We start from the raw sequence: 12248 nt of genomic DNA, 5'->3' as shown, positions 1-12248 counted from the left end.
TAAAAAATCCTTTTTTAAAGTTATTCAACTAAAACTACAAAACATAGAAATGTATGGAGGGAAAATCTGTTTCTGATTGAATGCTAGTATTTATAGTGCTATTTGGTGTTAAAACTGTTGCTATAACATTCATTGACTAATCATGTACAGGAGGGAAATCGAGATCAGCTTCACCCAAAGAATCAGAGAGGTGGAAGAACGTTTCTCAGATAATCAGGAATCTGCTGCAGAAGGTTTTCAAGCAGATGTGGTGAAACTGGAACAGCATTACCAAAATGAACTCAAGACTCTGTCTGAAAGGCACATGGAGCAGAAGTGTCACTGGGAGACTCAAATACAGATCACTTTGGAGAGCGCTGAGAACCAGAAAAGATCTGCAGAGGAAACTATGAAGCAAGAAGAAGAGCGACTAAATCAGAAGTGGACACAGGAAGTGCAGGAGATAGAAAATGTTCACAAAGAAATAATGGAAGAGTTGATAATGAAGAATGAGCAGTTGCAAAATGAGCTTGACAAGTTTGTTTGTCTTGCCCAAACTAGAGAAATTGAGCTGAGTAAGCAGCTGAACGAGCTCCATAACCGGCTCCAGGATAGTCTGGAAACCAAAGATGAGCTCCTGGCTCAGTCAGAGCGGCGAGTGCTGGAGGCCGAGGCTCTACTGAACCAAGCAGTAGAAGATTTTCAACAGGAGAGGATGGAGCTTCTCAACAGCCACTCTGAACTGGAGGCAAAACACAAAGAGATTCTTTCCATGTCTGAGAGGCAGACTGATGACAGGATCAAACTTATGTCAGAACGTGACGATTTAAAGATGAAGATTGAAGAGCTGGAAATGTTCATGAAACAGGCTGCAGCAGACTTTGATGCTGAGAGGAAGGAGCTAGAAGGAAATATATCCATTCTAGAAGGAAAGCTGAAAGATGACAGAGAAGAGCTTCTAGAAGAGCATGATTTACTTGGAGGCAAAGTGAAAGAGCTAGAGATGGAAGCTGGGCAGGTTTTTACCATCATAGAAAAGGTTGAAAAGAATGAAACTGAAGAGGAATCAAATGGAATAATCACTCCTATGGAGAACTCTAGTGAAGGACATGGAATATGGTCAGCAACTCTGGAAACTCCTGAATATGAAGTGAATGAACAAAATGTCAGTGCAAAGGCAATAACTGAGACACTTAATATAGTCGATGGTAGTTGTGAAGGAATCACAAAGGTTGATTATGAAAATAACCCAGATATCTATGTTGATCATGAAAGCAGTGAGCCACAAGTAACAGTGGATGATGAACGATGTGAATCTGAGGATGTGGGATGTGAGAACGATGTTGGAAATACTTCAGGTGATTATAAGCTTGAAGGTTTAATCCCTGAAGAAAACCCTGTTGCCATGTTTTCCTCAGACGTAGGTGTTTATCACAGTGAAGACCACCACGACTGCAACCAAGATGTACCAGTTCTCAATAAGTCTCACGATGGTGTTTTCAAAATGTCAAAATACAAAGAGAGGGCTGTTCCTTCACGTGGAAAGCACAAAGTCAACACGGTTTCCCCTTTGCTTGAGGCATTTGAAGGTGTCGATGCGGCAAAGGATGGTGAGAATGAAATGTCTGCTGAATCATGTGAAGCGGAAAACCAACCTCAAGATGTCCCAGCTTCAGATGCTGGGAGTTGTTCTCATGAAGATGAGCAGAATCATGAGACTGTGGTTGAACACTTAACGCTGGAGGAAATGGGTGAACTGTTGATGGAAGATGCTGAAAGGAACTGCTCAAATGTTTGTCACATCCCAGGAATCACAGTTGAACTCATTTGTGACTCAGAGTGTGAGCCTTTATTGGAAACTAAAGACACCAAGACAATCACACATGAGTATTTGAAAGTTCCAATTGAAGAAGGTGATTGTGAGGTCCAGGACCACACTCTGATGAAAGTAGAGACTTTGTATAAGAATGCCAGTGAGGAAAATACTCTTCTCCATGAGAAAATTTCTCTGCTTCAGCAGAAGACGGAAATTCTAGAGCTCCTTCTGATTCACAACAGTGAGAAGATTAAAACCAGCCGTCATGTATTAGAAGAAAACTACAGCCTGAAGGTGAGGATGCTGCTTTTGATGGAGCATGTCAAAGAGCTGGAGGTGAAGACTTTAAGAATGACACAACTTCAGATTCAGTATGAGGATTGTACGTGTGAAAATGCCAAACTGAAAGACCAAAACAATGAGCTCGAAAGACGAGTCTGGAGCCTGGAAAGCAGGATGAATATTTACCGTGACTGCCCGGGTCAGCGAATGGCACTCATTGATGACATCGGCAGGATGCGAGAAGAGAATGTGAAGTTGTCTGAACTTCTGGATGACCTGGACAGGACGCAGGATGGAATTCTGTATGTGGACCACACATCCTGCCCCTGGAGTTCTTCAGAGAACGTGTTTCTGGATCTGAACATCCAGGTTCAAGCAGGTAAGGACTTGGAGGACCACTGTGTGGAGCTGAAGAAGCACAACAGCAGACTCCGCAGAGCCATCATGGAGCTCCAGGACAGGTCGCAGACGCTAAATGAAACCACACAGAACCATAGGTAACTGGAGAAAAAATAGGATTCCATCCCTAGGAGCCAATCCTCCATGTCCCACTGTGGTTTTGGTTTTCCACTCCCACCGTAGTCCTGTTTGTCCTCTGTCCAATGATTTAACCCCTAAGACCCTAAACCTTTGTGATATCCAACAAACCTTTGAAGATTTGTGGTTTAGCTGCTTCAGTCTCTGTAAACCACCCTTGAAAGACATGATACAAATGAATTTTTTTTATGTAGATCATCTATCGAATAGTTTTTTTTTCTTCTTTTCAAAAACATCCCTGGTGTATCAAGACCTTTAAATCCACTTAAATATATAAAATGTATAAAATGCATTTTCTGGTAGGGCTGGGTGATTGTTGTCAAGAATGTTAATTATCTTTAGGTAATTATCACAATAAATGTCCAGTCTGTATGTGATTGTATTTTGTCACTGTGATCTAATGTGGTTTTGTTTTTACTGTAGATCTGAAGCCAGCCATCTGTCTGTTGAAAACAGTCTACTCAGGCAGAAGATCGCTGCTTTAAAGGAAGAGGAGTTGAAAGAAGCTCAAGAGGAGCTCAGGTGAGATTTTATTTAATGTTCAAATTATAACTTCACTACCCTTTTTTGTTTTTGTCCCATAACTTTTTCTTTACTTTGGTTGTTGGATGTTAGGCAAACATTGGAGCAATTACAAAAGGAGAAGACTGCCTCTGAAAAGGCAGCAGATGATTTCAACAAACAGGTAAACATGTCAACAAAACCTCTATTTAGAAACAGTTTCACATGTGACGTGTATTTATTCTGTAGCCACCCTCTGAGATGATCATGGATCTGTGTGTCTGCAGATTTCTGAGCTCCGTTCACAGAGCCAACATGTAGAGGACAAGAATGGGATTCTGTCCCAAAAAAATGCTCAATCCCTGGCCAATCTGGAAGAGCTTCAGCAGCAGCTGGCAGAACTGATACAGGATGATGACAAGAGGGAGGCGTTCCCTGCTGAAGAAAAACTAAAGGTAAATGGTGATTGATATCAGTCTGTGCTGGTGTTAGTATGTGGTGTGGTTGGTAGTGGTAGTTAATGGGTGGCTGTTTTGTGTTAGCTGGCAGCATGTGTGTCTGCTCTGGAGGCAGAACTGACCAAAGCTTTGGAGGACACTGCACAACTGGAGGAGAGGAATAAACGGCTGTCACAGGAGGTGTGTGACCTCCAACAGAAGGTTAGTGTCAGCAAACGGACACATTGATGGATCTGATAAACATCAGCTCAAAAATCCGACTGACCATTCAGGATTTTGAACTTGTTTTAAAGATAAATAATTTGAAGAAATGCTTTAGTATTTTGGTACCACTTTACAATAATGGTGCAGTGTTTATCTCTGCTGTCTTCTCTCTGTGAGGGGTTTCATGTTCTCCCTGTGTCTGTGTTCTGTCTGGGTGCTTCAGTTTAGGTAACATGGTTAACAGGTTTTCTGGTGAGTCAGAACATGGACAGTGGACATTAACTGTACTGCAGATTTAAACTTTTCTGGAGTGGTGTCATTTTTCAGCTCCGTAGGCTGCTGGGAAGAATTCATTTAAAAAGTAATTGTTAGTTCTAACAAATTACTTATAAATAAATGAAATTGTTACTTTTTTCAGTTTCCACCATTATCATGACACTTAATACAGAAGTGTACAGCTCTATATTCAGACTTTAGAAATACTCATAGCAGAATACAGTACTGTTACCAAACTGATGATTCAGTTCAATTCAGTTTTATTTGTAGAGGACTATATCACAACAAGGTTGCCTCACAGGGCTTTACAGATTAGTTGGATATGAAAAAACAAACAGTCAAACAAACAGTAGATGAAGGAATGGATTAATATCCCGGGCATCCCCCGTCCTTAGACCGTCCTTCTTGGCAAGGAAAAACTCCAAAAACCCAGTGGGAAAAGAGAAACCTTGGGGAGAACCACTCCCATGGATGGACAGGCTGTAGATGCACCAGGACTGATGGACGTCCATTTGCAGATGTAGTTCCAGCCTGTAAATATGAATGAATGAATGAATGTTTATTTCAGTTAAATACAAAATACAAAACACATACATATTTAAAAAAACAACAAAACAAAACACCTACGTATTAAAAAAAACAAACAAACATAAAATTAACACATTTTGTAACTGAAAAAGGAAGAAGCTGAAGCCGGAGGCTTATTTCTGCTTCTCCTATTTACATCCTTAGTCCATGTCCACACCTTAAGTTGCAGCAGATAAATACTTAAACTTAAATTATACTACATTCAGTGTAATAAGTTATTTTGTAATCATATTACTTTCATAGCCCTTCATAATTTGACCAATTAAATTCTTTTTGAAACTCAACAGTGAGCTACACAATTTCACTTCATCCTTCAGTTCGTTCCATAGCTTGACACCAATAACTGAAACACTGTGATATTTAACGTTTGTTCTTACTTTACATTTTTCAAACACAAACATCCCTCTTAAATTATAATGTCCTTCTCTTAACTTAAAAATTTTCTGAATACAAAAAGGAAGGTATTTACTTTTAACGAGAAACATAAATTCCATTGTTTTTAAATATACAATGTCAAGAAATTTTAATAAACCAGATTCTACAAAAAGTGGATTACTTGATTGGAGATAACCAGCTTTGTTTATGACTCTAATAGCTTTTTTTTGGAGTTTAATTATTGGGTCTAAATTAGTTTTATACACATTGCCCCATATTTCCACACAGTATGACATATATGGCATTACAAGTGAACAGTACAACATATGCAAACATTTTTTGCTTAACAAGTCTCAAGTTTTATAAAGAATCACAACAGCTTTGGACATTCTGCGTTTGATATATTCTATTTGTGGTTTCCAACAGAGTTTATGGTCAATAATTACTCTCAAAAATTTTGTTTCATACACCCTTAAATATGCATTGCGTGGGGGCACATGAGGGGGTCCATCTAATCAGATGATGATGGAACTCAACGTACACTGACACAAAAACGCACAGAAAATACTCATTTAGCTCTTAGTGTGTTTGCTGTCATGACACTATAAAAACTATAAAGGCAGTTTAACAGCTTACATGTGGATAGAAAATGTCCATTTAGGTATTGTCCTTTTAACATACAAATCATAACTCATAGTCATTTAAAGAACTTGAACTATTTATCTTTTTTACTAAAATTATTAAAATCCAAGTGTTTTTAGTGATCCAGATAATATCTTCCTGTCCTCATTTTTATTATACCCCCAACTGCCCGAGAGAGTGTCCGTCCTTCCACAGTATGATGGCTGAATTTCAATTTTTTTTACAAATATTTTAAAATTTCAACAAAATTTATTCATCCCATTTCTCGGACACTATTCACCCAATTCTTTTCAAAATTTACACATGTTCTTTATATATGCCTTTCTCTCAATTTTTGGAATTTTTAAAAAATTTTGGGAAGTTTTAAAAAGATTGAAAGTTAAGACTGTAAAGTAATCCCTAGGTAGGCAGGGTATCAGTTAGCGGGGGGGCAAAGTGTTGTGTGACCGGGCAGGGGTATTAGTAAGCTCTGCCTTCTTTTTTACTTGTTTGGAATATATTTATGAAGGTCTGACGGTGTGACTCAGATAAGTCTAAGGATGGATTTTAAAGGTGGACATGTCTTGTTTTAGTTATTGATATAACCAGGAATTCTGTCAATGCAGCTGAGATTTTTGTCCATCCCATTTCTCGAACACTATTCAGCCAATGTTTTTCATATTTGACAGACATGTCCTTTAGCACTAGGAGAGGTACAGTGCCCAGGTTGATGCTGGAATTAAAATTTTGGGATTTTTTTACAATTTTTTTTTTTAAATTTCAACTTGGAAAATTTGTCTATCCCATTTCTCTGACACTATTCACCTGATGCCTTTCAAATTTGAAATTCTGCTTACTTTATCACTTGTTCTCAGGTAGATGTAATGGACTCCATGGAGAGTGAGCTCAGTAATTTGGTGGAAGAGAGGAAACATTTGGATGAAGAGACTCGGGTCCTTTGCAGCCAGTTGGCAAAAGCTCAGGAGGAGGTAAAGATCTGCTGTAACCTACACAATTATCTCATTTTCTGCTGATACAGTGAATGATGCCACTCATACTCCTTTCTAGACACAGAAAAATCATTTTATTGATAATGTATTGTGAGTGTCTGGGATGTTACTGAAGCCCATTTTCCACCGCAGGAGTTTTGAAAAAAGGTGAACGACACGCACATCCAAAATTAGAGGTGTGCCGGATCCCAAAAAAGTAGAACGTGAGAAAAAATAAAGGAAGGTCCGCACAACCAGTGAGCTCCCAAACCAGTCTGATGAAGGGCCTTGGCCCGAAACGTCACGATTAAATGGTTTGGGAGCTCACTGGTTGTGCGGACCTTCCTTTATTTTTTCTCACCGCAGGAGTTTTTACTTTACCAGGAACTTTGAAAAACCTTGACACACTTCCACTTAAATTACCCTGTAAAAAAAACTTTCCCTCCACCCCAAACTTTGCTTGGAAAAATTTCCTAGAAGGGGTTGGGACTTTTCACATTCCCTGGAATTCTTGGGGGTGGGGCTGTGTGTTGAAGAACGCTGACTGGTTGAACACACTTGCAGCGTTCCTCACTTACATTCACCCACTACAGCCAGTGTGTGGCTGAAAACTGGTTTATTCCATTCATACAAGATTCACTTCATTTGTGTTTTGATCATTTGGGAAATGGAGCAGATGAAGAGAAGCTACGACAAGTGGAGGACGCTGACATCCATTTGACCAATACATTATTCAGCTCAAGCCGAGTGTATTTGGCTCCTACGAGTGCTATGTAATAATCTGTCTGTCCACCAAACACACTCTGAATAATAAGCGTGTTTTGATTTAAACGGAGCCGAACCCAGTGTATTCATCTCACTCCTACAAGTACATATCAATCATTTGTCCGTCCAATAGCCTGGACTTTGTTGAACATATGCAGAATATGTTGAACATAAATTCAGCGGCAGTCTCATTTAACTGAGCCTCATTTTCAGGAACTTTGAGGTGGAAACGCAAAGTACACCGATTACTAGGAATTCTTTTACCAAGGTAAATAAGTTCTGAGCTAGTAATAAAAGTTCCTGGAAAAGTTTTTCAACCAAATTAATATGGCTGCAGATGGTGGTGCAATTCCATGCTTTCAACTTCGTAAAACTTTAATTTAAAATACCTTTCCAAAGTCAAACAGTTTAGTAGCTGAAAAGAGTGTTAACATAGTAGACCAGTGCTTCACCATTTTACAGTTTAATTAATCATCATATCCAGCTAAATGGTGACATTTTGGCCAGTTTTTAAGCATAGTGTCTTGCATAGTGTATTGTTTGGTGCAAGAACGTGTATTTGTGACTACACTTATTTTTATTGGGTTGTTTATTCTGTGAAGCCTTGACGGGTCTATGTAGTAACTGTTTTATAAAATCAGTTGGCCAGTTGAGGCTTCTGCCTAAAAACGACCCTCAGCTGTTGTAAAACTGCTATAAACACAGCCTGAGGATTCACTGCTTTAAGAACATGTACTCTACACACCAATGAAAATATGGAAATTCAAGAAGAGTGTTACAAAGCAGTCTTGTAAATCTTTTGATATTGAGTCTCTGACATTTCTACAGGATGGCATGAACTCCTTTTCTTTTTCACCAACTTCAGGTCAAGACGGGAGATGAAACTCTTCAAGCTGTGAACCATCAAACTACTCGTCTCAAGTACGACCTTCGAGTTGTGCAGCAGGAGAGGGAGTCCCTCCAACAGGAAGTCACATTGTTACACAAAAAGCTGCGGAACGCCAACGATAAAGTAAGACTGGGTTTTAAGTTTTGTTTGCCTATTGGTAAATGGGAATGAAAAACATGAAAAAGCACAATGAGTAGCCTGTAAAAATGACAAGGTTAAAGTGTCAATAGAATAGAATGGAATAGAACAGAATTTCTTGTCATTGTGTAAGTAGTGTAATGAAATGGTGGAATTGAAAATTGTCCCTTTGTGCATCACCACAGAATCATGTTTTGGAAATGGCCTTGACCTCGAGTGGCCTCCAGAATCAGAGCAAGAAGTTGTACAGAGATGAGATGTGTCGGCTGATGGAACAGGAAAAACAGCTACTGAAGCAGGAGAACGACAAGCTTCAGGAGGAGTTGATCAGCGTAAAAGCAGATCTAGTGCAGTCTAGAGAAAAAGTAAGAAAAAGCCTACAAATGTGAACAATAACTGTGATTTAAACTGAGTATCTACATTCACACTGTTCAGTTTTTCAGTCAGTGTTTTCCAGTTCCAGAAGTGGAGCATTTTTGTTTGTTTTTTTACTGTGAATATCCAAAATTATTATGTGAATTATTGTGAATGAAATGATAGTTTACTTTTTTCTATTTTTCCTATTTGAACTGAAGTAAATGTATCAAATTAATATTCAAGAGGATAGAAGAGCCATCAGAAAAAAGTATAACATTTTGAATATGTAGGATTTATACCAGGGTCACTTTAGAAGATCTGTATTATTTATCTTGTTCTGTTTATTTTTAGTGTACTACCTTTCATTATATGAATATCTACATCATTTGATTAGCTGCATTTGGTTTTTTTGGATGTGGTTTTAAATAATAAAACATTTCTGAATGTAGGCCATTGCTGTGGTACTGAAAAATAACTGTCTATTATTCTTAGTTTCCACAAAACAACTCAAAAAATGTGATTTTGCATGTGCAGGTTCGACAGCTCGATGTCACTGTTTTGTGCCTGAAGCAGCACAAACAGAGTCAGTCAGCCTTTGTGAAAGAGTTGCAACAGGAAATTGACGCTCTCAAACAGGAGCTGGAAACACAGGAGGAGTTGACCAAGGTGAGAGCTGCTAAAGCCGATCACGTGTTTTTTTGGTTTTTTTTTTACTGCTGATTATGTGGTGGCATGTGAAAGTCCTCCTCTAGGTACAATCAGCATACTTTATTAATCCCAGGGGAAAGTGTTGTGCGTTATAGTTGTTCAGTGCAAGTATAATAATAAAAAGGAGCAAGGAAAAAGTCATCAGTACTACAAAAAATGTATGTTTGTGTGTGTGTATATTGAACAGCAATATGTACTACACAAACACTGTCAATATGATCATGAAAACAAATATACATAAATGTGCATTAATGTTGTTGTGTGTAATTATAATTATGTGATTATACGGTCTGATGCCTTCAGGTGCATGAAGCTGGAGGAGGACAAACGGAGCTGGAGAGTCTGCAGCAGGAAAATGAGGCCCTTAAGGCCCAAATGTCTCAACTGTCCACACAGCTCATAGAGGTACCTTCAGACACTTCTGACGGGTTCCTGTGTTATTGAACATGGTAAATGACTCATCTCACTTTTATTTACTCAGTCATTCCAGGCTCAGTTGGTTGGACTCCTCCCTCCGTCTCCTCACAGGGCGCCTCGGCGTCAGCACCGTGCTGAAGACCAGGACCACATGCAGGTACACTACGTTCATTTATCCAATATATGTTTGTAAAAATTTTTGAAAGAAATGCAGAAGAAAAAAACAATATATGTTCTACACTGGAAAAGGAAGAACTGAAAAAGCCTCCTCAGTGACTGGGTGGCTGTAGCATATATTAGTGTTTGCCTGAGTTTTGTAGATACAGATTGAGTTTGGCTTGGTGTTGCATTCATCAACCATTTTTTCCACTTTCCTCAGTCATTATTTGCTTTTTTCATACCATGGACATTTTTCTCATAATGGTATAAATGAATGATCATGAACACTGACACATCCCACATTTTATCATCCTGTAGTGGATGAGTGTTTCACAGCTTTATTTAGATAAAAACATTCTGAGATGATATACCCTGAGATGGGCAATCTGGTTTCTGGTTCCAGAGTAGCTGATCAGTTACCATCTGGTCATTAGAAAGTAAAAAAAAAAAATCATTATCAAAATCATTTACATGTACACTAATACTAATGCAGATCATTATCTGATTTGTAGAGTTATCAGATTATTGGTGATCATATAAACAGTATAATCTGATATGTTTAATCAGAAAACAGTAGTAATCTAATTATGAGAAATCAGATGAATGCACCTGGATTCCTCCCCAATACTTCGATGTCTTCATGCATGTACACGGGTTAATCTGATTTATTTTGTTATTTTGCATCTGAACATGTAAAAAAAAAAAAAAGGGAAATCATAGAAAATGGAAATGATTTAGTTAATGTGAGTTGAAGACAATAACATGAAGTTTGACTTTACTTCAACTCATGTTTGACTACATAACTTCAGTTTTCCACGATTTTAATTGTTTTTACAAATGTGCAGATGTAAAAGAATGAAATCAATCAGATTAACCTGTATGCAAACAGGAAGACATTGGAGTTTTGAGGACAAATCCAGGTGTGTTAATCCAGTTTCTCATAATCAGATAACCGCCATTATAAGTATTAAGCAAAAGCCATTAAGCATATCAGATTATAATGTTTACATGATCATGAATAATTTGTTAACTCCAGAAACCAGATAAAGATCTGAGTATTAGTGTGCATGTAAATGGGCTCAGTGGTTCTCCTCGTTTCAGGGTTAAGTCTGTTTCCACTAAAGCTGTTTTCTGAGAGAGAACCAGGCTCTTGCCTCATCACAAACACCCAGGGATAAAAATAACTTTGTGTGTTAGGTTGTGTAATGGTTTTGACGCTACGTGAGGGTCAGTGAGGATGAGGAGGACATGGCCTGTGGTCCAGTTTGAGACCCCTGTGTTCCATATACGAGTACATAAAGACACATGGGGTTCTCCTGTCTACAAGACTGAGTTCAGGTGGATTTTCCTTTTTTGATTGTCATTATTTGGTTATTCAGATCCTTTACTTGAGTAAATGTTTAGTACGTAGTTAGAATTAAAATGAAAGCTGTGCAAAGATTAGAAGTTTCAGGGCTTCAATTATTAAAATCGATGATTAGAGCTTGTGCAGTTGTTAGTGTCTTGTTGAACACCTGAGCTGAGTGAAACCAGCCTGGTCATCATTTCATTTTCTTTCTGCTTGGCTGTAATCCATGTCTTCTCCACTGTCTCTTCATCTCAAGTGTGTGTTGTTTTTTTCCATTGTGGCTTTAGTATTTACACATCTGTGTGTGTGTGTGTGTCTTCCCTGTGTGTTTTAACTGACTGTCTTTATTTAATTTTCCATCTTGACTCAAGTGGTTTCAGAGGTGTGATGGGTGGGGTTTTGGTTCACACTATGGATGTTTATCTTTACACGGCATCATTTTACATTTAGAAAAATCCTTATAATTTTCAATGAAACTCTTAAATGGTATAAACGGTGATTAAATAAATGACTTAAACCTATAAAGACCCAGAGCTACTTTTGTGGCAGTTCCCAAATTAATGTTTCTCTCTGTTTAACCTTTAAGTGATTTATCACCATTTATCATATTATTCTCTGTATTATGCGTTTTTTCAGTGTAAATCTGGTATTTTCCTACATTTAATTTACTGATCATGCAGATGTTCATAAAATCTCAGATTAAATTTGAGGGTTATATCAAAATCTTGAAAACTGAAGAGAAGGTGACTTTTCAGCAAATGTATCATTAGATTAGCATAAACCAAGTGTCTCCATCCACTGTGGGTTTTACTGCTGAATTAAGGTTGTAGAAGATGACTGT

General features: G+C 38.1%; 1 protein-coding gene across 9 annotated transcripts in view; it reads left to right on the top strand.

Moving 5' to 3' along the window:
- Positions 1-12248, top strand: part of nin (ninein (GSK3B interacting protein)) — a 32622-nt gene that overhangs the window by 15894 nt on the left and 4480 nt on the right. For 6 of the 9 annotated variants that reach the window (XM_030127005.1, XM_030127003.1, XM_030127001.1 and 3 more), the window contains 11 exons: positions 151-2574; positions 3038-3136; positions 3230-3299; positions 3403-3570; positions 3658-3774; positions 6513-6626; positions 8257-8403; positions 8604-8783; positions 9310-9441; positions 9787-9888; positions 9965-10057. In XM_030127005.1, the coding sequence (XP_029982865.1) occupies positions 151-2574; positions 3038-3136; positions 3230-3299; positions 3403-3570; positions 3658-3774; positions 6513-6626; positions 8257-8403; positions 8604-8783; positions 9310-9441; positions 9787-9888; positions 9965-10057 (3646 nt within the window). The remainder of the gene's footprint in view (positions 1-150; positions 2575-3037; positions 3137-3229; positions 3300-3402; positions 3571-3657; positions 3775-6512; positions 6627-8256; positions 8404-8603; positions 8784-9309; positions 9442-9786; positions 9889-9964; positions 10058-12248) is intronic. The other 3 variants (XM_030127010.1, XM_030127009.1, XM_030127007.1) reach the window with 2 other exon arrangements.

This window comes from Sphaeramia orbicularis, chromosome 22 (genome assembly GCF_902148855.1).
Source record: "Sphaeramia orbicularis chromosome 22, fSphaOr1.1, whole genome shotgun sequence".
NCBI classification, from domain to species: domain Eukaryota; kingdom Metazoa; phylum Chordata; class Actinopteri; order Kurtiformes; family Apogonidae; genus Sphaeramia; species Sphaeramia orbicularis.
This window is presented reverse-complemented; position numbering and strand designations above follow the sequence as displayed.